This window comes from Cucurbita moschata, unplaced genomic scaffold (genome assembly GCF_002738365.1).
Source record: "Cucurbita moschata cultivar Rifu unplaced genomic scaffold, Cmos_1.0 Cmo_Scf00043, whole genome shotgun sequence".
In the NCBI taxonomy this organism is placed as follows: domain Eukaryota; kingdom Viridiplantae; phylum Streptophyta; class Magnoliopsida; order Cucurbitales; family Cucurbitaceae; genus Cucurbita; species Cucurbita moschata.
In genome coordinates this window covers 570,681-591,488 of record NW_019268559.1, presented here as the reverse complement: position 1 = coordinate 591,488, position 20,808 = coordinate 570,681, and the positions used below count along the sequence as shown (strand labels likewise).

General features: G+C 36.0%; 4 protein-coding genes across 5 annotated transcripts; 3 read left to right on the top strand and 1 right to left on the bottom strand.

The window, feature by feature from the left end:
* The first annotated feature begins 665 nt into the window (after window positions 1-665).
* LOC111433812 (protein TIFY 5A-like) lies at window positions 666-1,765 on the top strand. Its single transcript, XM_023071034.1, has 2 exons — window positions 666-874; window positions 1,397-1,765. The coding sequence occupies exons 1-2, from the start codon at window positions 698-700 to the stop codon at window positions 1,589-1,591; spliced, it is 372 nt and encodes a 123-aa protein (XP_022926802.1). The 5' UTR covers window positions 666-697; the 3' UTR covers window positions 1,592-1,765.
* A 1,912-nt stretch (window positions 1,766-3,677) lies between these two features.
* Window positions 3,678-7,398, bottom strand: LOC111433862 ((S)-2-hydroxy-acid oxidase GLO1-like). Of its 2 annotated transcripts, none has more exons than XM_023071113.1 (12): window positions 7,246-7,398; window positions 6,564-6,722; window positions 6,346-6,470; window positions 5,569-5,615; window positions 5,386-5,463; window positions 5,173-5,297; window positions 5,012-5,078; window positions 4,650-4,712; window positions 4,499-4,568; window positions 4,325-4,425; window positions 4,137-4,241; window positions 3,678-4,045 (listed from the first exon to the last, which is right to left on the bottom strand). In XM_023071113.1, exons 2-12 carry the CDS (start codon window positions 6,698-6,700, stop codon window positions 3,860-3,862), a joined length of 1,104 nt encoding a protein of 367 aa, XP_022926881.1. In that variant the 5' UTR covers window positions 6,701-6,722; window positions 7,246-7,398; the 3' UTR covers window positions 3,678-3,859. The 2 variants fall into 2 exon arrangements, with proteins under 2 accessions (XP_022926881.1, XP_022926882.1); XM_023071114.1 differs by lacking the exon at window positions 7,246-7,398 and adding an exon at window positions 7,140-7,224.
* A 1,192-nt stretch (window positions 7,399-8,590) lies between these two features.
* On the top strand, window positions 8,591-16,656 carry LOC111433674 (KH domain-containing protein At4g18375-like). The gene is made up of 8 exons (XM_023070804.1): window positions 8,591-8,692; window positions 8,917-9,519; window positions 10,508-10,999; window positions 11,790-12,029; window positions 12,109-12,378; window positions 12,677-12,732; window positions 12,874-12,970; window positions 14,338-16,656. The coding sequence occupies exons 2-8, from the start codon at window positions 8,935-8,937 to the stop codon at window positions 14,467-14,469; spliced, it is 1,872 nt and encodes a 623-aa protein (XP_022926572.1). The 5' UTR covers window positions 8,591-8,692; window positions 8,917-8,934; the 3' UTR covers window positions 14,470-16,656.
* A 1,547-nt stretch (window positions 16,657-18,203) lies between these two features.
* On the top strand, window positions 18,204-20,632 carry LOC111433813 (F-box protein At5g46170-like). Its single transcript, XM_023071035.1, has 2 exons — window positions 18,204-19,667; window positions 20,315-20,632. The coding sequence occupies exon 1, from the start codon at window positions 18,421-18,423 to the stop codon at window positions 19,645-19,647; it is 1,227 nt and encodes a 408-aa protein (XP_022926803.1). The 5' UTR covers window positions 18,204-18,420; the 3' UTR covers window positions 19,648-19,667; window positions 20,315-20,632.
* The last annotated feature ends 176 nt before the right edge of the window (window positions 20,633-20,808 follow it).

Below are 20,808 nucleotides of genomic sequence, written 5' to 3'. Positions count from 1 at the left end.
CTAAAATATCAAATTTACTTAACATTTCAATCAAATTAAATATTTAGTTTTTAATTTTTGGTTTATAGCTTGTAAATAATATCATCGAGTTTTCTAATTTTCGGGATCGAAAATAATTTTTTTTAATTATTACGTTAATTCCAAAGAATAACAACACTTTTGTGGGTATAGAGAATGTTTTCTAATTTTAAAATATGATTAGTTTATTTTGTTAAAAAAAATTACAAAAGTATTCTAAATCCTTTTTTTTTTTTCCTTTTACTTTTCATACTTTTAAAACTAACTTGAAATATTGTCCATTTTCCTTTTTCTTGTTTAAAATGAGTCGTATTATTTTAATTTTTATTTTAAAAAATTCAATAAAATGTCATTAGTCAATTATTTTTAAGGTCATTCGTTTAGTAAAAAAAAAAAAAATTAAGGCTTTCAGAATATTAAATTATTATTAAATAGAAAATTTTAAAAAGAAAAAAAAAAAGGCGACGTGGAGAATTGTAAGAGGACAGGAAGTAGTGGTGGTGGCCGTAACAAAAGATTGTATAGTTATATAAGCAAATATCATTTATCACGTGCGTTTAATCTTCCTTGAAAACGACGCCGTATACCCCACCTATCCCCATAAATACTCCACCCCTGTTTTCATTTTCACAAAATCTACTTTCTCTCTCTCTCTCTCTTTACTCAGATTTTCGTTGTGATGACAGGAAACTCGTCTCTCAGAATGAGGCGAAACTGCAACTTAGAACTTCGCCTTTCTCCCACCACCACCGCCGCTGCCGCCTCCTCTTCCGCCGATAACGGCAGCCTTCAAAGCCAGCAACTCACCATCTTCTACAACGGCCGGATCTGCGTCTGCGACGTTACCGAGCTTCAGGTACCAAAACCAACCCTTTTTTATACGATTTGTAGTACGGAACTTTCGTGCACCCGGTTTGTCTAAATTTCTAAAGAGCTACGTGGCGCCAAATTATTGATTGGCTGGCTGTGACCTGTGACTGCCTGTGACCACCTCGTACTCTTTTTTTTTTTTTTTTTTTTTTTAAATAATTTGACACGAAATCTTCACGCGACCCAGCGCGTGGTTTAGTTTCCGTCGTTAGGCCGACACCGCGTTTTGCTTTGTTGACATGTCGTTTTCACCCCACTAAAATTGGCTACACCTAATTCTTCTATTAATAGAAAAGCGCACGTTTTCTTATACGTCTTCTTTTTATTTCTTTAATCTTATATAGACAATAGACTAATCTAGTGATTAACGTAATCTTTTATTATTTTATTAAATTAATTAATTAAATTCAAATACCCTCCTACTAATAATTACCTTAATTAATTCGAAACTAAATTAATCGAGTTAGGTTCAGATTTTGATTAATGATTCGATGGGTGGATATTGCAGGCACGAGCGATTTTAAAGCTGGCAACTAGAGAAATAGAGGAGAAGGACTTGAATGAACCGACATCACCGATGCTACAACAATCTCCCGTATCTCGAACACCAACCACTCCCGGGCTCTCTATGAAGAGATCGCTGCAAAGATTTCTGCAGAAGAGGAAGCATAGAGTCCAAGCAACATCTCCATACAATCACTGAAGCTAATTACAAGTCATTGGGGTTTAGAAATGTTTTAGATCAAGTTCTTGATGTCCTGTTTTTTGTTTTGTTTTTTTTTGTAAATTACTATGTTTTTGGTTTTTGTTTAATTTTTTAGCATTAAAATTAACTTTCTCTGTGTTTTTAGAATCCATATACATAGAATACTCAATTTATATAAATTATCAACTCAATCTAATTTCTATCGGTTAGCTAAACTCATTCTTTTTATTATGTTTTGACGCTTCGGTTACCGGCAAATACTTCCAAAAGTGACACTCTCGAGTTTCCGGCGATTTCCTTCATTGAACTAGCCTTTCGTCATTCTACCAAAGAAAAGAAGTTACTGTCAAGCATCGAGCCTTTATTAGTTAGTTACAACTCATCAATTTCAAAGATGAGGTTGTAAAGAGGAAGTAGCGCTTCTATTGACTAAATGTCGAGTCCGTATCGCCACAGAGCAACAACTGCACCTGAATCTGAACTATTTACTCGACAATTCTTAGATAGTAAGCACTAACTCACCGTGACAAAGTAATAAAATATAAGATCGAAGAGAATGAAATGTTGCTAATACATCAACGTGAGTTAAAGTTCATATTTAAGACCTCCTAGACATTCATCGACGTCAAACATTCGTTTGGTGTTCAATTGACAGAAAGTTATTAATACCTCAAAAGATTCTTTACGCGATCTTGTTGTTCTTTGTCTGTTAAGATACGTCGTTACTAAACTCGTATATCGAGAAGCCGAAAGAGGAATCAACACGAGTCAAAAAGCATAATAGTACCAATTGGATATAAAATTCACGGGAAGATTCCTGAAATTACAGAGAAATTCATTTGGAGATTTGGAACGTTTTTCTTATTTATAAATATAGACTTTTCAAATATTTTGGCAATGAAATTTGAGGGAAAACGGGAAGTGTTTCAACGGAAAGTTCCAGAAAGTTGACTTTTTTTTTCCCCATTTTTCAAAATGGTCCCTTTTTTTTATATATAAAAGAATTAATTCCATGGCGATGATTATGATATAATAAGAATGAAATTACTTTTATGCCCTTATTTCATTTCATTTTTTTTTTTTTTTTACTTTAATTGTCCACCAACTTTTATTTTTACTGAGCTGACAAATTTTAGTACGTTTTTCATAGTTCTTACAAACATTTTCAACTAGCAACACTTAGAACGGGGTTTGTAATGTTTAAATGCCTAAAATGAAAATTGGTTGAATTATATTGTTTCTCGATCATAGTTTATATATATATTTTTTGTTAGTTTGCATAATTCTCGGTTGAATTCCAATTAAGAAACAGTTAAGACTACTAGGAAATTACCAGTCCACGAGATATCTCGTGTGGGTTTATTTTTGTGGTATATGGAATGGGAGTGGAAATGATTATAAAGGTGAGAAGTTTAGAGATTTGACGTAGACATCGAGTATCATGTCTTGTAGGTTAGAGTGATGGAGACCGTCACACTTTCTTGATGTGGAATACCTCTTTACATATTCCTTGTGCCAAAGTTTCGAGTAGCCATGGAAGGACAAAATATAACCAAAGATGAAATATGCTACCATCCCTTATTCCATTGTTTAATAATGTAACGGCATATTATTTAGGAGGCATCCCATTGCGCCTGTGGATGGGGAAAGGGGAGACATGAATTTGACGTAAATGAAGATGATGAGTAGGACGGAGATGAAGGCGATGAGTTGGATGTAGATGAAGATGACTCAATCATCATGTCTCGCTCGTCTTCTTGTTTTGACGATATGAAAGTTGGCAATAGTATAAGTTATGACAGGACATATAAAGCAAGAGAAGAAATGAAAGTTGGCAATAGTATAAGTTATGACAGGACATATAAAGCAAGAGAAGAAGCGTTAGATCTTGTTATGGGATCGCCGAAAGCGCCTTACAAGCTACGACCGAGATTTGGTGAAGCAATGAAGATCGAAAATCCCAGTACGATGAACAACACGAAAACCAAACCATTTCTAAATTGTACTCCATCATGTAATAACATGAAATCCAAAATACCTTTATTTTTTTCTTTTTTTTGGCCATTTTTCGTTTAAGCACCTGTACCAGCAATCAAAAACACATAAAGTTGTCAACTTCAGACAGTAACATATCAATGTTGGCAACAGAAACAATATAGGATGAATGTAATATCCCATTCAAGAAGACATTACATATTTTTATCATAACATAACATCATATGGCTATATATCAGAAGAACCCCAAGAACAGACTGCCAACCCATCTCATAGCCTCGGCACGATGCGAGGAGTGTCCCAGTCAGCCACAATATGGTTGCGGGTAATCTCCTGAATCGAGCGACAGCCACTCAATGCCATGGTCAGCTCGAACTCATCGCGCAGCATCTGAAGCACCTTCCTCACCCCAGCCTCGCCCTCTGCTGCCAAAGAGAACACCACTGGCCTCCCAATCTAACATTGATGAATAAGATATTTGATAAGTGATCATTCAGTCCTCAGCTAGTAGCTAAGTGATTGTCTGATATGTGTTCTTTTTACTTACAAATATGCCAGATGCTCCGAGTGCCAATGCTTTGAAAACGTCTGTTCCACGTCGAACACCGCCATCCAGGAAAACAGGAACTTCACCTCTGGCAGCTTTAACAACCTGAGATCATCAATAGCTGAAAAGATGATGACATGTTTTGTTTCAGGCAAACAAAAGGGACATAGTCAAGTTGTATTAAGTACCTCTTCCAAAGCCATAATGGTTGCAGGGACATAGTCGAGTTGGCGAGCGCCGTGATTTGAAACAATTATTCCAGCAGCTCCACTTTGAACGGCAATCCTTGCTGCAATTTGGAGGCCAAGCATCAGAATACATTAAAATCATCGCAATGAATGTCTTATTATGAATTTACTTACTGTCCTCAGCAGTAAGTACACCCTTCACGAGAATTGGCAGCTTGGTGATGGTCTGGAGCCACTTCACATCCTGTAAGTAAATGTAAAAAGAAGCTTTTTCAATGGTGCTGTCTTGTTTATTTCACTTTGAAGGACATTTTCTTTCTGTTACCTGCCAACTGAGAGTACGGTCAATCTGCCCCGCAACATACGAAGCAAGTCCCGAGTCAGCTGCCTGTAAAACGCACCCCCACAGAAAGAAAATGTTATGAGAACATTGTTGATGGAAGTAGAACTCAGAATATGCAGCCCCAATAATTGTATGAGCTAGATATTTTAGGAATAGATTGTCTAGTTTCTACTATAAATACCTTTCCACTCTACCTAGGTTTTCATCCCAAGAAATCCAAAACACAAAGTGTAGTAGTTTTTACAGAGTGTCTTGTAATCCCTTCTCGATTTGTCTTAATAAAGAGTGCGAGTGCTTCTACAAAGAGTTGTGTTCAACAGAATAGAGTGACATTTCACACTTACCTCGTCCATTTTACCAAGATCCAATCCCTCAAAGTTCTTCAATGTCAAAAATGGTGGCAGAGTAAATCTGCATCAAAAGCCATTTATGTGTGATAAACATGTGTTAATAAGGTTTACTGTCTACCTAAACCAATAACAGCTGACTCAATAAATCCACACACCTGTTCTTGATATCAGCTTCCCTTCGACCAAGCCGTGGAGTGTCCACAGTCAGAGCAATGGCTTTGAAACCAGCCTTTTCAGCTCTTCTCACAAGCTGCGCCACCACATTTCTATCCTTGTACACCTGAATAAGCAATCACATAAATTCGGGTAAAACACATTAAGACTAATTGTATTTTGCAGCATAAGTTATTCATACAGATTGTTCTTACATATAGCTGGAAGAACCGAATCCCAGGTCCAGTGGAAGAAACTTCTTCCACACTGGAAGTAGCCCATGAGGAAAGGGTCTGAAACAATTCAAGAATCACTCGAATCAAGCATAGAAACAAACAGTCCTTAATTCAAAACAATATTATGTACAAAACATTTGAGAGAATAGTAGAACTTTAGACCATAATTGTGCCCGCTGCAGATGCTGCTCTGGCGGTTGCATATTCCCCTGCATTGAAACGACAATATCATTCAGATGAAAACACTGTCCTTGTAGGCATGGAAGTGAAAATCAGCTCAAAAACACCATTATAGACCGACACTGCATTGTTGATGATTATGGATTTATAAGTAAGGAATACATCTCCATTGGTAGGGAAACCCAAAGTAAAGTCATGAGAGCTTATGCTCAAAGTGGACAATATCATACCATCGTGGAGAGTCGTGATTCCTAAAATGGTATTAAAGTCATGCCCTTAATTTAGTCAGGTCAATAAAATCCTCAAGTGTCAAACAGAGAAATTACTAGCCTCGAAGGTATAGTCAAAAGTGATTCATGTGTCGAACAAATGATGTACTTTGTTTGAGGCTACATAGACTTCAGGAGAGGCTCTATGGTGTACTTTGTTTGAGGCTATCTAGACCTCAGGGGAGGCTCTATGGTGTACTTTGTTTGAGGGGAGATTGTTCGGAGGCAGTCCCCACAAAGTGGACGATATCATACCATTGTGTAGAGTCGTGATTCCTAACATGCAATACTAGCTAGACATCAGGGGAGACTCTATGGTGTACCTTGTTTGAGGCTACATAGACCTAGGGGAGACTCTATGGTGTACTTTGTTCGAGGGGAGGATTGTTGGGAGGGAGTCCCCACAAAGTACACAATATCATACCATTGAGTAGAGTCGTGATTCCTAACATGCATAACTGGCTAGACATCGGGATTAGGAAGTTCTTACCTTCAGGGTGAGCCATCTTTTGCATGGCAGTTGGAGCAATCATAATGGGCATTGAAATCTTGAATCCCAACACAGTTGTTGACATGTCTATCTTACTCACATCAATAAGAATACGGGGGCGGAACCTGTCTCAGTGAAAGACAGATTTTCATTCATAATTTTGGATAACAAAGCAACTTTGTATTGGAAAGGACTGATGAACATGGAAAGAAACGTACAAAATCCTGGAAAATGCATTTCTGTTCTCCTTCAGGGTCCACTGGTCCTCTGCGCCAGATGCGTAGTAGTCATAAACCATCTTGGGCAACTTCTCCTTTGCAATAGCCTCATACTCACTGACATTAGTAATCTCCATCTTTCAAACAGAGTACTCAAATCTGTGTGATTCAAAGCCCACCAAATTGAAACCATCTCAGATATTTGATACCAATCTTATCTTGTGACAGTGAATAAGGATTAAGCGATGATTCTCATCAAGACCCAGAGAAAAGGAATGCATACGAATGGTGTTTAAGATCATATAATCGTTGTTTCAATGCTTTTTCACTTTAAAAAACTTCTATCAATCAAGATATGAGTCTACGTGAACCAGAAAACATCGGATTTAATTCATTCATTCGTTCTAATTTCATCGACAAATAGAGAATGAAACAGAAAAGCAAATTCACGGAGCAAATCAGTCCAAAAGAATCAAAACCCATATGAATGAAACAGAGTAGAAACAATCAAAACTGCATGAAACATAAAACTCGAAAGACCCAAATGAATGATCGAACAAGACATGCGTGTAATACCACAAAACCCCAGATAGAGGAAGATGAACAGATCAAATCAAAAGTTGCGGAAGAACTAACATGTAAGCGAGAGAGAGAGAGAGAGAGAGAGAGAGGTAAAGCATACCCTTATCTGTGGCTATGAAAATGAATGAATGGAAGTGATAAAAGGGCTTAAAGATAACGAAGAGAAGAGGGAAAGACGAGCGATCGAGAGAGAGATTGAGCTCTCGAAATGGAGAGTGCGAAAACAAACAACAAATATAGCACAAGAGTGATAGAGACAAAAGGGGGGTGGGGATCAAATTGAGGAAGAGAGAGAGCGGCCACATTGTTTGGATTGGATTTTCAAGGTGAGCGTTTGCAACCAAATCTGTTTCACGGATATTTCTCAAATGGATCGCGAGTAAGAACTTGTGTGGAGGGCGTTTGCAGGAGTGTCAGTTATGCTCAATCCTCGATAACATCCCGTTCTCCTGTGAATGTATGTAAGCAATTGAATTACAATTGCTGTTCCATATGAACTCATGATGATGAAAAATTGGAGGGTGATTGAGAATTTCACAAATTTATGATTCAATTCAATGATTCTTCTATTTAAAGTATGAGCCAATGGGTACAGGAATTGAAATAGATTGGATAAATTATTTTACCAAGCTCGAAATGTTAACTCGAGTAATCGAAATAGAGTAGCTCATGACTCAATGGAGATGGTTGGGTTGACTTGATCAGAAAAAATGTCAATCAGACAAAAAAAAGTCAACCCAACTAAAAAAAAAAAAAACTCACCTGGAGAAAATTTTATAATATATGGTAGTAGGTAGTTTAAGTTAATTGAATTATTGGATGATATGAATATAGCTAAACTCTAAACGTTTTTTTTTAAATGGTAATATTGTAAGCTTTAGTTGTTATTTGCTTTAAATATTTTTTAATTTTATTTTTCACAAAATTCTAACCTTTGTTTAGGGTATACTAAAGTAATTACAAATAAAAGTCGATTTAATATTATTTTAAAAAATTCATGGGTATTTTTAAATTGTGTATTATTAAAAAGGTATTTTTGAATTTTTTTTTTAATTAAAAAATATTTTTGAAGTTTTTAAGTAACTTTCAAAAAATTCAAGATATTTTTTAATAATTTTTCAAAATTAAAAGTTAAAATTCAAGATATTTTTGAAATTTTCTTAAAGTTAAAAAGATATATTTAAGTATTAATGATTTTAATCTATAATTGAAGGAAGAGTATTTTTTAGATTTTTTTTTTTTTTAATTTGAGAATTTTAATGAAAATTTTGAAAAGTTAATACTTTTTTATCTAGTCCAACGGAAATGAATATTCATATTTTTACGTTGTTTCTTAAAAATCAAATAACGAAAGATCATAACATTCAACGGCTGAGATCTTATCTTCTTGGATAACGCACTAAAAGAGCGAACGAAATAAATATACAAAAGAAAAAAAGGGCGGTTCTTGCAAACCCTTGAATTGTAGTTTTAGTCACGTTTCCTCCAATCGCTGCATCGGCGGCCAAAGTTTGCGGTGGTGCCGCTACTTCATCTACTTCGCTGAGGTACTTTCGTCCTTCTGTTTTTGCCTCTGTCGTATTCACGGTGGTTCTTGTTGGCTCTGTGAATTAGGGTTTCGTCTTTTCCCTCCTCTCACCCCAAGGATTCTTGCTTAGCAACGTTCTAATGGTTGGGTTTATTGTTTCGCGTTAGAGGAGGAAGATTTGATTGGATGCGTTTTCATGCAGACTTTTCCTTTCCTTATGCCTTTTTGTTGGCTGAAATGCAGGCAAATTGAAATTGTAAAATGGTGAGTGGGAAGCGACCTTATGGTCAGAGGGACAATAATGGAGACAGTAAGGGCTACAAGAGACGGATTACTGATAGAGATGACTGGGTCGGTGATGAATTGGTTGTTTACCGAATACTGTGTCCAGACGAGGTTATTGGAAGTGTTATTGGTAAGAGTGGGAAAGTGATTAACTCAATAAGACAAGAAACGAGAGCAAAGATTAAGGTGGTTGATCCATTCCCTGGTGCTAAGGACCGTGTTATAACAATATTCTGCTTTGTCAAGGATAAGGAGGAAGTGGATGTTGATGACGAGTTCTATGACAGGCGACCAGTATGTGCAGCCCAAGATGCTCTGCTTAAAGTTCATGCTGCCATTGCTAATGCACTGGCCTCTGCTGGAGATTTAGATAAGAATCAGAGGGACAAGGAACAATGCCAAATTCTTGTCCCTTCAAGCCAATCTGCTAATGTTATTGGTAAAGCAGGATCGACTATAAAAAAGCTTAGAGGCAAGACAAGAACCAGTATAAAAATCAGCCCCAAGGATGCCACTGATCCCATTCATTCGTGCGCAATGGAATTTGATAATTTTGTCATGGTGTGTATGTTTGGCTCTCATTCCATTTTTTTTTTAAAATTTAATATCGCTGTTGATATCATGAAGTTCCAACTTGATACATCCGTTTGTTTTTTCAAATGTAACAATTAATCATCAGCTTGAAATTTCGTGTCTCATCATGCTTTACATTGTTTCAACATTATGTTCAAACGAGAGTCGTCTGAGAGCTTCAGTGAGCTTTACAACTACTTATCTTTGTTATATTTTCATTGCTGCCCATGCCTCTTTGATATTAAATCAAGAACCCTAAACGTCTATCTCTGGTGCATCTTCTTCTTCTTTTTAAAATTTCCTTGTTGACTCAAAGAACAAGATTTTTTTCTTAAAAAAACATTCACTAGTATTTAAAAATTCTACCAAAAACAATGATATTATGTTTAATTCAGTATTTGTTGAGATCCTAAGGACGCAGAAGAGCAGGTTTATTGCACCTTTCTTTACTGCTGAATGTTTTGAAGTGTTTACTTTTTTGTCTGATTTATCTTTTAAGGACTGGGCCTGAGGTGTCCTTCAACATACTGAAAATATCTATGGATATTGTACTATACCTTGGCATAGAGGTAGTTAGCTAGATATTAGTTATCACTTGCAAGACATTACAAGTGTTTCATATTACCTAGAGATATGTGATTTGGTGGACTTAAAATGTTTTTGCTTCTTGAAATTAAGAAATTGATGGTTTGAACAAGCCGGTTCTCGATCAATCTATAGATTCTTAACTTTTAAGAAATGGATCTGGAAACCAATATGTTTTGTAAGCATACCTATCTAACTCACATAAAAGGAGGCTATACTGACACGGGGATTACTTGGTAGTTGTTGTGTAAGAACTTTTATATATTCATGTCCTGCTTCAGAATCCTGAATGAACGCTCACTCTTTGTTTCTGTTTTCTTTTCAATAATTTTTTGGCGCTGTTTGCTGATCTTCAGTACCATTTTTTTTTTTTTTTTTCTATTTGGAGTAGATAGCTGGTGAACCTGAGGGAGTAAGACGGGCTTTATTTGCAATATCTTCAATCATGTACAAATTCCCACCCAGAGAAGAGATTCCTCTTGATACGACTGTAAATGAGGCCCCTCCTAGCATAATTATCCCTTCAGATGTCCCTCTGTATTCTGCAGGAGGACTATATCCAAGTGCAGATCCCATTCTTCCTCCCAGATCTATTCCACCGATGCTTGGTGCTCAACATGTCCAGGACATTCATGATTACCCTGACACTGGGAATACATGGCCTCTTTATTCTTCTCTTCCTGTTGTTTCTGGTATTGGTGGTCATCCTCCATCTGAGGAGTTGATTGTTAGAGTATTATGCCCTTTGGATAACATTGGCCGTGTCATCGGGAAGGGTGGGGGTACCATTAAAAGCATAAGGCAAGCTAGTGGATCTCGAGTGGAAGTTGATGATTCCAAACGTGATTGTGATGAATGCTTAATTACCATCACGTCAATTGAGGTACTCTCTCTTCTCTCACTAAAGCCAAGAAGAGTTTTTCTCAGCCAATGTCTTTAACTGCATGTTGGTCTTATGTACAATTTTCTAGATGGGTTTATTTGCAGAATTTTCGAACACAATATAAATATGCATATGCCCACTCTATATTGTTTGGAAAATTTTAGAAGTGTTCTTTGTAATTTGATTCAGTTTAGTACTTTGGGAAATTGGTTTTTGAGTTTTGATATTCCGCAAGCATTTGCTTCTGCAGCTAATTTTGAGAAGTTTCTCAAATGATGCTTCTTGAAATCAACTTTTGAATTTTTTTTAGAAGACTTGAGTTGTTTTGAGGGGTTTTCCATTGGAGAGGGAAGGACTAAGCCTCAGTCTAAATAGGTCAGAGTTATATAGTTATAAAGATTTAGAACCACGTATAACTCACATAATGATCAAATAAAACTATGTCATTTGTTAAGCTAATAACAAAGGATTTTGTAAGTAATATTGCAAAATGAACTTGGAAAAATGGCCACTGACTTTCTCTGTGTCCGAAGTAGTAGATTTTGCAGAATTCATTTCCATTGCAGAAAAGAAACCTTCAACTGCACACTATCCTTTGTTCTAGTTGAAATGGTTCGCGGGTCATCAAACAATTTGTTTTAGAATTTTAGCATGATATTTAACTTGCATAATTTGTGTGGTGCAGTAGCTTATTGTTTGGTTATTTCATTTGCATGTCTTATTCATGTTGGAACTGATTCGCTATTTTAATGAATACATTGCCCATCTTGATGTTTCATGCCTTTTTCAGTCTTTAGATGACCTGAAATCAATGGCTGTTGAAACTGTTTTGTTGCTGCAAGAAAAGATCAATGATGATGAAGGTGGCACAGTGATTATGCGACTACTTGTTCCATCTAAAGTTATTGGTTGTATTATAGGAAAAAGTGGTTCAATCATCAATGAGATTCGTAAGACAACTAGAGCTGATATCCGTATTTCTAAGGGTGACAAAATTAAGTGTGCTTCTGCCAATGATGAACTTGTGGAGGTTTGCTTTGTGAATCTTAACTAATGCTGAATGCAGTTTTGCTTTCACTACAATTTTCACTTTGAATGTATTTTTGCAGGTAAGTGGTAAAGTTGGCAGCGTGAGAGATGCATTGGTCCAGATTGTGTTAAGGCTTCGCGAAGAGGCTTTGAAAGATAGAGAAGTTGGTTATAACCCTGCTGTCTGTACCGATTCCATGTACCATTCTGGTTCCAGTTTTTCGATGCCGTCTGTCTTGCCTTCTGTTTCTCCTGGTGCTCCACCAATGGGCTATGATCAGAGGGCTGAAAGTGGAAGTGGATTGGGCGCTCTCTCTTCAAGTAGCCTATATGGATATGGATCACTGTCGGTAGGTGCTATAAGCAAACTTTTGTTTTATATTGCAGCACATTAGTACCTTTGTTTTTTCAAATAGTAACATAGGTTTTACTGCGTGTCTTAATTGAAAGAAAAAATTGCTTAATGCCAATGAGATGACAAGTTCAACATTTGATTTGGGTATTTGTGTGTATTCCTTTTTGGGAGAGCAAGATCATTTAGGACGGTCACTTGTGGATCAAATAGTTATGATATATTGAAAGGAATTTCTTTGTTCTGTTTTCTGCTATTTTCTTGCATACTGAAACCCTTTTCTGTACATGTATCAGATGGGAGACAGTGGCTATGGATCCATGTCCTCGTATTCATCCAAGATGTATGGAGGGTCAGTGCACCACCTTATTTATTTAAAAAGTTACACAGTTTTATTGCTTCATTTATAGAGTTTATGTTTTGAATCGTAACCAATGTTTTTACATTGATTGTTTTTATGTCATGAAAAAACATTGATCATTTATTTGTATAGGCTGCCTCCCCCATCGGCTCTTGAGATGTTGATTCCAGCTACCGCAGCTGGTAAAGTAATTGGAAAAGGAGGGGCTAATATCGCTAACATTAGGAAGGTTGGTTTATTGTTGTCTACATTTCATTATTATTGATATCCTTATTTTCCTATGACTTATATGGCCAACATTATGATTATTTAATGACATATTTCTTTGGTCAATTGGAGAACAGTTCTAACATCACACCAAATATATGTTCGTATTATAAAAAAAGCGAAAGAATTCCTAGTTCTCCAATCTCCCACTTGAATTAGTATTTCTTTTCTTTCTTTCTTTCTTTCTTTCTTTTTTTTTTTTTTTTTTTAACGAGAAACATTTTTTTTTTCTTTCTTATAGAGAATGTGATTTTTTTTTTTTCTTTTCTTGTTATGAAGACTTCTTCCTAAGATGCTGAGACATGACGTGACATGGGCATTGTGATACAGCATTTGTTAAAAATTTAGTTCTCTGATGTAATTAACTTGAGTAAAGCTATTAGAATATAAGGATGCTGGTTTCTAATACCTTGCTCATCATATTAGTATGCTTGAGAGATTGAAATGTGTAAAAATATACTGAATATGCTTCAATAAGAACTAAAATAGAATTGCCCCGGTTTGAATGTCTTTATTTTAGAAAGAGCCGTTTTCTCTTTTCCAAGACATATTTCATGTTTGTTCTCGCCCATATTTCTTGTACTTTTAGATTGTTTGAAAGAGCTTTTGGGACTATTGAAACGCTTTTACTTCCAACTCTTTTGCCTAAATGATTTTAATTAGTCAAAAAAGTGAAGGAGATTGAAAAATTAACTCTAGACNTTTTTTTTTTTTTTTTTTTTTTTTTTTTTTTTTTTTTTTTTTTTTTTTTTTTTTTTTTTTTTTTTTTTTTTAACGAGAAACATTTTTTTTTTCTTTCTTATAGAGAATGTGATTTTTTTTTTTTCTTTTCTTGTTATGAAGACTTCTTCCTAAGATGCTGAGACATGACGTGACATGGGCATTGTGATACAGCATTTGTTAAAAATTTAGTTCTCTGATGTAATTAACTTGAGTAAAGCTATTAGAATATAAGGATGCTGGTTTCTAATACCTTGCTCATCATATTAGTATGCTTGAGAGATTGAAATGTGTAAAAATATACTGAATATGCTTCAATAAGAACTAAAATAGAATTGCCCCGGTTTGAATGTCTTTATTTTAGAAAGAGCCGTTTTCTCTTTTCCAAGACATATTTCATGTTTGTTCTCGCCCATATTTCTTGTACTTTTAGATTGTTTGAAAGAGCTTTTGGGACTATTGAAACGCTTTTACTTCCAACTCTTTTGCCTAAATGATTTTAATTAGTCAAAAAAGTGAAGGAGATTGAAAAATTAACTCTAGACACAGCTTATTATTTTGTTGTTATGCCATTCTGGGTACTGAGTATGTACACTCTTCATTGTTCAGATATCAGGAGCGTTGATTGAGATTTCAGACTCTAATTCATCTCGAGGTGATCGTATTGCTCTAATATCTGGCACATCTGAACAGAAGCGCGCGGCAGAAAACTTGATTCAGGCATTTATTATGGCTACATAAAATGGAAGATGACTACATGTTTGGAGGTGACTAGATGAAAATCTTCCATTTCTGTTCATCCTCGGTAGATCTCCCTAGGTTCAGTTCTGGAGAGGGTGCCTCTTCTAGCCTCCAAATTCTCTGAGTTTTTCCCTTCAAGTGCTTGTCAGGATGTGGGAGGATCTACAGAAGGCTCATATCTAGGGTTCCTAGAGCTTTTGTTTCTTATTCTATTCTTCTTCTGTGGATTCTTAGAACTTTTAGGATCTTTCCTTTCATACTTGTATGTCTGGCCTTATCTTTTATCAATTGGGACTTCATCTCATTTCCAATGCTGTCGTACTCATATTATATGATGATTATGCCAGATGAGTTCCAGGATGGTCGTTATCTCAATCTTATAACTGTTCACAATATTTTTCTGTCCACTTTTTCTCCTACTCAGTTTCTTGGTGGACGAAGATCTCAATCTTTGATCATTATTCTCAATGCAGTTGGTATTGCTCTTACCTATTATAGATCTTTAACTAAGACAATTAACCTCAATAGAAGAGAGATTGTTTCGAGAACTAAACTAAAGTTGTCATTGGAGAAGTTTCTCTCTTGATTCCTTGTTCTGTACTTCATATGATCGTTCCTTATATTTTAGTAGGTTGGTGCTAAATAGCACCATAAATTCTGCGTTTTTTTACCTCTGTTTGATAATTTGTCTTCTTTTGTGTCCTTTATTAACAGCCAATTCCATGTTTTATGCTCTATAGACATCTGCTGGCCCTGAGATTCCTTGGATATGTAGTAGCTTCAGGGTGTGAGTAGGTTCATTCCCTGAATAATGATTCCCTAATAATATGATCCTTCCATTTTCTTGAGAGAACGACTTTGAGACCATTGTCATTGGAAGAGAGGATTTGTTACTCTTCACTTCTGGAGGGAAGTTTCTTCGAATGTCTTAGTTGATGCTAAAGTGTACTAGTTGATGCTGAAGTGATGTTTGGCATGAGCTCTATCTCCTTATATGTCTTGAAAACAAGGGCCTTTTCCATTATAGAAGATTTTCGTTTTTTGAAGAAAACTATTTTAAAAATGGTTTTCACAGTGTTCTCAGAGTTGTGTTTTGGAAGGATTTCTTCTTTGTTGTTCCTGTCAACCTTTTTCTCAACTCGAGCAGAAAGGTTTTTTATACTTTTTACACCGTTCTTTTTCAAATCTTGCATACAACCTAAAACAAATTCTTACATGCATACACACAAACATTTCTGTTACCTTTCTAAACTCATCTTTTGTCTGCTACTATTTATGAATTATCCAATTGCTAAATGGTTATAGTTAGCCTTGAAAAAATAATCAAGAGGTTTGAAATGACAGTACTTTTCAGTTTTCTGTCCCTGGAAATTCCTTTTGATAACATTCTTTCATTTCCTCTCTTCTGATGACATCCTTTCATTTCCAGCCAATAAAAATTACTAGTGTCAAGAAGGCATTATTGATGAATGATTGGTTACTGGTTAGGCGCACTACAGTAGGGTATTTTAGAGATTCAGTAAAATGTTACCAAAACCTTGGATCATCTTGTGTAGATTCTTTAATGCCTTCCAAGGAATTTGCCTTTAGGGTTGTTGCTTAGTCATTCCTATCGATATCATGGGAAGAAATCATACGAGTACATGCAACCAAACCATAGAACCATTTTAAGTTTGAAGCATCTCCCTAGTTTATTCATGGAAAAATTGCTTCTGTTAAATTGACTACACCAAATTATCTCACTTATGATTATCTAATGTTTGCCTGAGCGTCCACCCTGTTGAAAATTCTATGAACCGTTTGGAGCATATAGGTTCATAACCAAAAACCATTGAGTTTTGAAACCGGTGGGCTGCTTGGTTGGAATAAAAAACTCAAGGTTTCTGAAGCCTGTGTTTGGAGTGAAGGGTTGAGTTTGGTTAATTTGCTTCTTTTGCCACCCTAATTGTTAGGATTTTTTCAATCCCCAATTTTGTGATCCTTTATTATGTTTTTTTGGTTAGAACCCTGATTGTGCCCTTTGAGAAGTCTGAATATCTTGAGAATAGAAAGGTCTGGAAAAATGGGAGAACATTGGATGAAAAATTCTGTGTAGCAAAATGCAGTCTTGATTAACCTAGGGATGCTGGATCATGTTGTAAGACCCATAGTGAATTCTTGATTTTGATATCAACTTCAAATTCCATTTGTTGTGTTGTTTGTTTAAATTATGAAGTTAATGTAGCATTCTCTTGTATAGATTGAAACTGTCCACTCGATTCGATCGTGAAGGACATAGAAAGGAATAATTATATCTCGAATCCGTTCTTTTTTTCTATTTAGGGAAGGGAAAGAAACCAGTAATTGAATAGTTCCCAGAAATGATTTGAGGGCAAGGTATCTGCATTTTATGAATCAGAACATGTGCTACTAAGTTTCTCTCACGTTAAAGCTAGTTGTCATTCTTACATTTCCTGATATACTTTCAATATCTGTTCATATGAGTTTATCAACAGGAAAAGACTGCACTACTTTGAGACGAAGAAAAAGGGTTCGCAGGTGAACCATATTTAACCGTTGATGCTATTTCTTAATCAATTGGGTTATGCTCGAATAGGCGTAGGAAATGATTTCTTGTTGAGTCACTGGTTATTAGCTATTTGAACATGCTCGAGATCTAACCGTGTCATTTTCAGGAGCACATGTAAGCTAAGATTTAAAGTTTTAGCTTTCAAGGAATAGAAAATTTATGCATGAGAGACACTAGCGATGGTCCTGCCCATTGCTTTCTCTTGACATTTCTGGGACCATTTATCATGGTTGGCTTGGACTTCTTTTGGACCAATATTATATTAAATTCTTTTTCACCCTTTATTCTTAAAAAAAAAGAAGTAATAAATGGTAATTGAATTAACAGTCATAAATGCTCCTAATTACTGTTTAGTCTTATTAAAAAAACAGTAATAAAGAGAAAACTACAAAAAGAAAGAAAATCGCTAATTAATTTGATGCTTTTATGGCTGTCTCTGCGTGTGGGTCAGCACGTGTCTATTTGTGTTTGAAGAATTCAAGGCCAAGGCCCATAATCATTTATTGCCTTTAAATTTAACCTTTCCGTGTTAATTAATTGATTCAGTTAAAAAAAAATATTACTGCTTTTTTTTATTTAATTTTTAATTCAATAAATAATTAAATCAATTTTATTATTTAAAAATGATGTGGAGATCCATAAAATAAAATAATGCATGACAAATAAATAATGGAAAAGCTTTATTTTATTTTTATTATCACAACTGGAAAGTTTTTATAATTATATTTTGTTGGATCTAATACACATGTTATTTTTATATTATGAAAAATACTTTGGATAATTAGTAGTTGTCATGTTTCAACGGATTCATGAATTAGTTAAATTAGTTGTCCTAAATAATTAGTTGAGCCTACAAATATATACAAATTAATAAGGGTGTTATTAAATTATAATTATATTTAAGGTTGGATTAAGTATTAATCAATTAATTTTAAATTTATAATGTTTTAATTTAAATGGAAAATAAAGAAAAGAACACGGCTCATTAAAAGATAAAAGGACAGCGAATATTATGCATTCTTTTATTTATGCTTTTCTTTTTTTATTTAAAATAAGATAAAATAAAAGGGAAAAATGTAATTTCATGAAAATTGCAAAATAATGGAATTTTCTCCGAATATTGCTCTCACTAACAGAATATATTAATTTTCGGTCCATAAGGACAAAATCGTGGATCCATCTCAGCCCACCATTTCCTATCTCTCTCTCTTGACCTATAAAATTAGGGTTTCATCCGTTTCTTCTTCTTTCTCTCTGTTGCCGAAGCTCCGATCATGCTCCTGCACTTCGTTTGAGATCCATCTCGCTGTTCACGAACTTTTCAGTTTTCAGTTTCTTTTTCTCTGATCTGAGCTGTATACGTTGTTTCTTCACTCTTGACAATGTCCTGTTCTTATCTACGCCCTGATCCGCACTCTAGAATGTATTCTATACACGACGAAGATGTTCTTGGCCAGAGCTATAGCCGTTGTAGCTACTCTGAGGATTACTTTGATCTTCTTCCTGACCCGCTGCTGCTGCTGATTTTCAATAGGATCGGTGACGTTAAGGCCCTTGGACGTTGCCGTGCAGTTTCTCGAAGATTCCACTCGATCGTCTCTCAGGTTGATAACGTTGTTGTTCGAGTTGACTGTGTGATTTCTGATGATGATTTCTCGTCCGGTTCTTCGTCTGCTGAGAAGTCTCGAAGTGCTTTTTCGAACCTGTTTCGTATGGTTCTTGGAGGCATTGTCAAGCCGCTTCAGGCTATAGGTCAGTTTTTGGGTCCGAAACGGGTGAGTTCCTCTGTGTTGAGTTCTGTTTCGTCGTCTTTGTCAACTTCTTCGCTTGCGGTTGGGAGGGAAGAGGACGGGGAGGGTGGTCAAAGTGGTGTTACCCATCACTCGCCTACACAGGTTCTAAAGAATTTTAACGAGATTCGGCTCCTTCGGATCGAGCTTCCTAGCGGTGAATTGGGTATTGACGACGGGATATTGTTGAAATGGCGAGCTGATTTCGGATCAACTTTGGATAATTGTGTGATCCTGGGTGCCGCGTCGGTGATTCACACTGGATCCTTCAATAAGCACGTTCAAGAGAATGGAACTGATGGGTTCTGCTCTGGAAATGGTGCAGCTGCCGACGACAGCGGGAGTATACCCGAATCCTTTTATACTAATGGAGGGCTAAAATTAAGAGTAGTTTGGACGATTAGCTCTCTAATTGCGGCTTCGGCGAGGCATTATTTACTGCAGCCGATTATTGCAGAACATAAAACTCTGGATAATTTAGTTTTGACTGATGCAGATGGACAGGGCATGTTGTGTATGAACAAGGATCAGCTTGAGGAGTTGAGAGTAAAGCCCTTATCGGCTTCAACCGCTTCGAAGAGGACGCTTGTCCCTGCTCTGAATATGAGGCTCTGGTATGCACCTCACTTGGAATTACCTGGTGGGACTATTCTGAAGGGGGCTACACTTGTTGCGATACGTCCAAGTGAGCAGTCAATGACAAAGAAAGATGCCTCTGATGGATCATGGCTTTCAAATGCTTTCGAGGAACCTTATGGAACCGCAGCAAAGATACTGGTCAAGAGGAGAACTTACTGTCTTGAAATGAATTCTTTCTGATAACTTCAACTGGATCTGAGGTATTTCTCTTTCAGCTTGCACATGCCTCACCCCCAAATTAATAAAATATAGTTATTGGTTCACTAGGATTGTTAAGGAAGCCTGGTTATGGGGTATCTATCAATTTCCTGGTCTATCACTATATGTTTGTGTTGGCAACTAATTATGCTGTAGATTCTTTTATATTTTTAATTGTGCAGGTCTGCTTAGATTTTTCTAATTAAAATTTTCGCAATTTACAAGGAGACATGTTCCTTATAATCTGGATATTAAATTGGGCGAGTTGTTAGTTCAACATATGTAATTTTTATATTGTGAGGTCGTTGGGTCGAAGTACAAAAAATGTTTGCCATGATTTTTATGTTCTATTTGTAGATGTTACCCATTCACTTGGTCTTTAGTACTTGAACAAAACGTTCATATTGCCTGGGGTGGATGGGGAAATAATATACAGGGCAGTCGTTAAATCTGACTAAGATTTGATTCAGAGTTAACACTTGAGTTCAATGTGAGGAATTAGTTCAGAATGACTTGTTTTAGGTCATTATCCCAAAATTCAATATCTATATTCTGCTTTCTTTATGAACTCTGCATTCATTTAGCCCTTTTTTTCGTTCTTTCTATTCACTTCTTGTTTATCATTTAAATCCCTGTACCCAATATCCAGATAAAGGGGAAGATTGATAGTGGGGGGAGTGCATGTTTTGGAAAGTAGGATTGGCGGAAACACCTTGTTTCATGGATCACCAAAGTGCCCATGTATGAGGAAGCCTAATCGCAATGCAGCATTCTCAGCAGCTAGTTCATGGTTGATTTTAGATTGGAAGGAATTAGAGTGAGATAATTGACATCCCTCCCTCCCTCCTCTACTTGGCCTTTATTCGTTGTAAAAGCCCTTGTTGTGTAGTGTTATGTTTTCTTATATGTGAATATGATCTTAGTTCTATCAATTAATTGCATCCTAATTGAATTGTCATGTTACACACTCTTAATTCATTAAGGAGTTTATGAATTATTGGTAGAAATCCTCAAATCTGAAACCTTAGAACTTCAGTGCCGGAATTCATTGACCTTTCCGTATTGAATTCTTCAGCAACCTTAAATTTGGCATTGGAAGCCTCAAATAGTTTTAGGGTCAAAATAGACTTGTCTGGAAGGGGG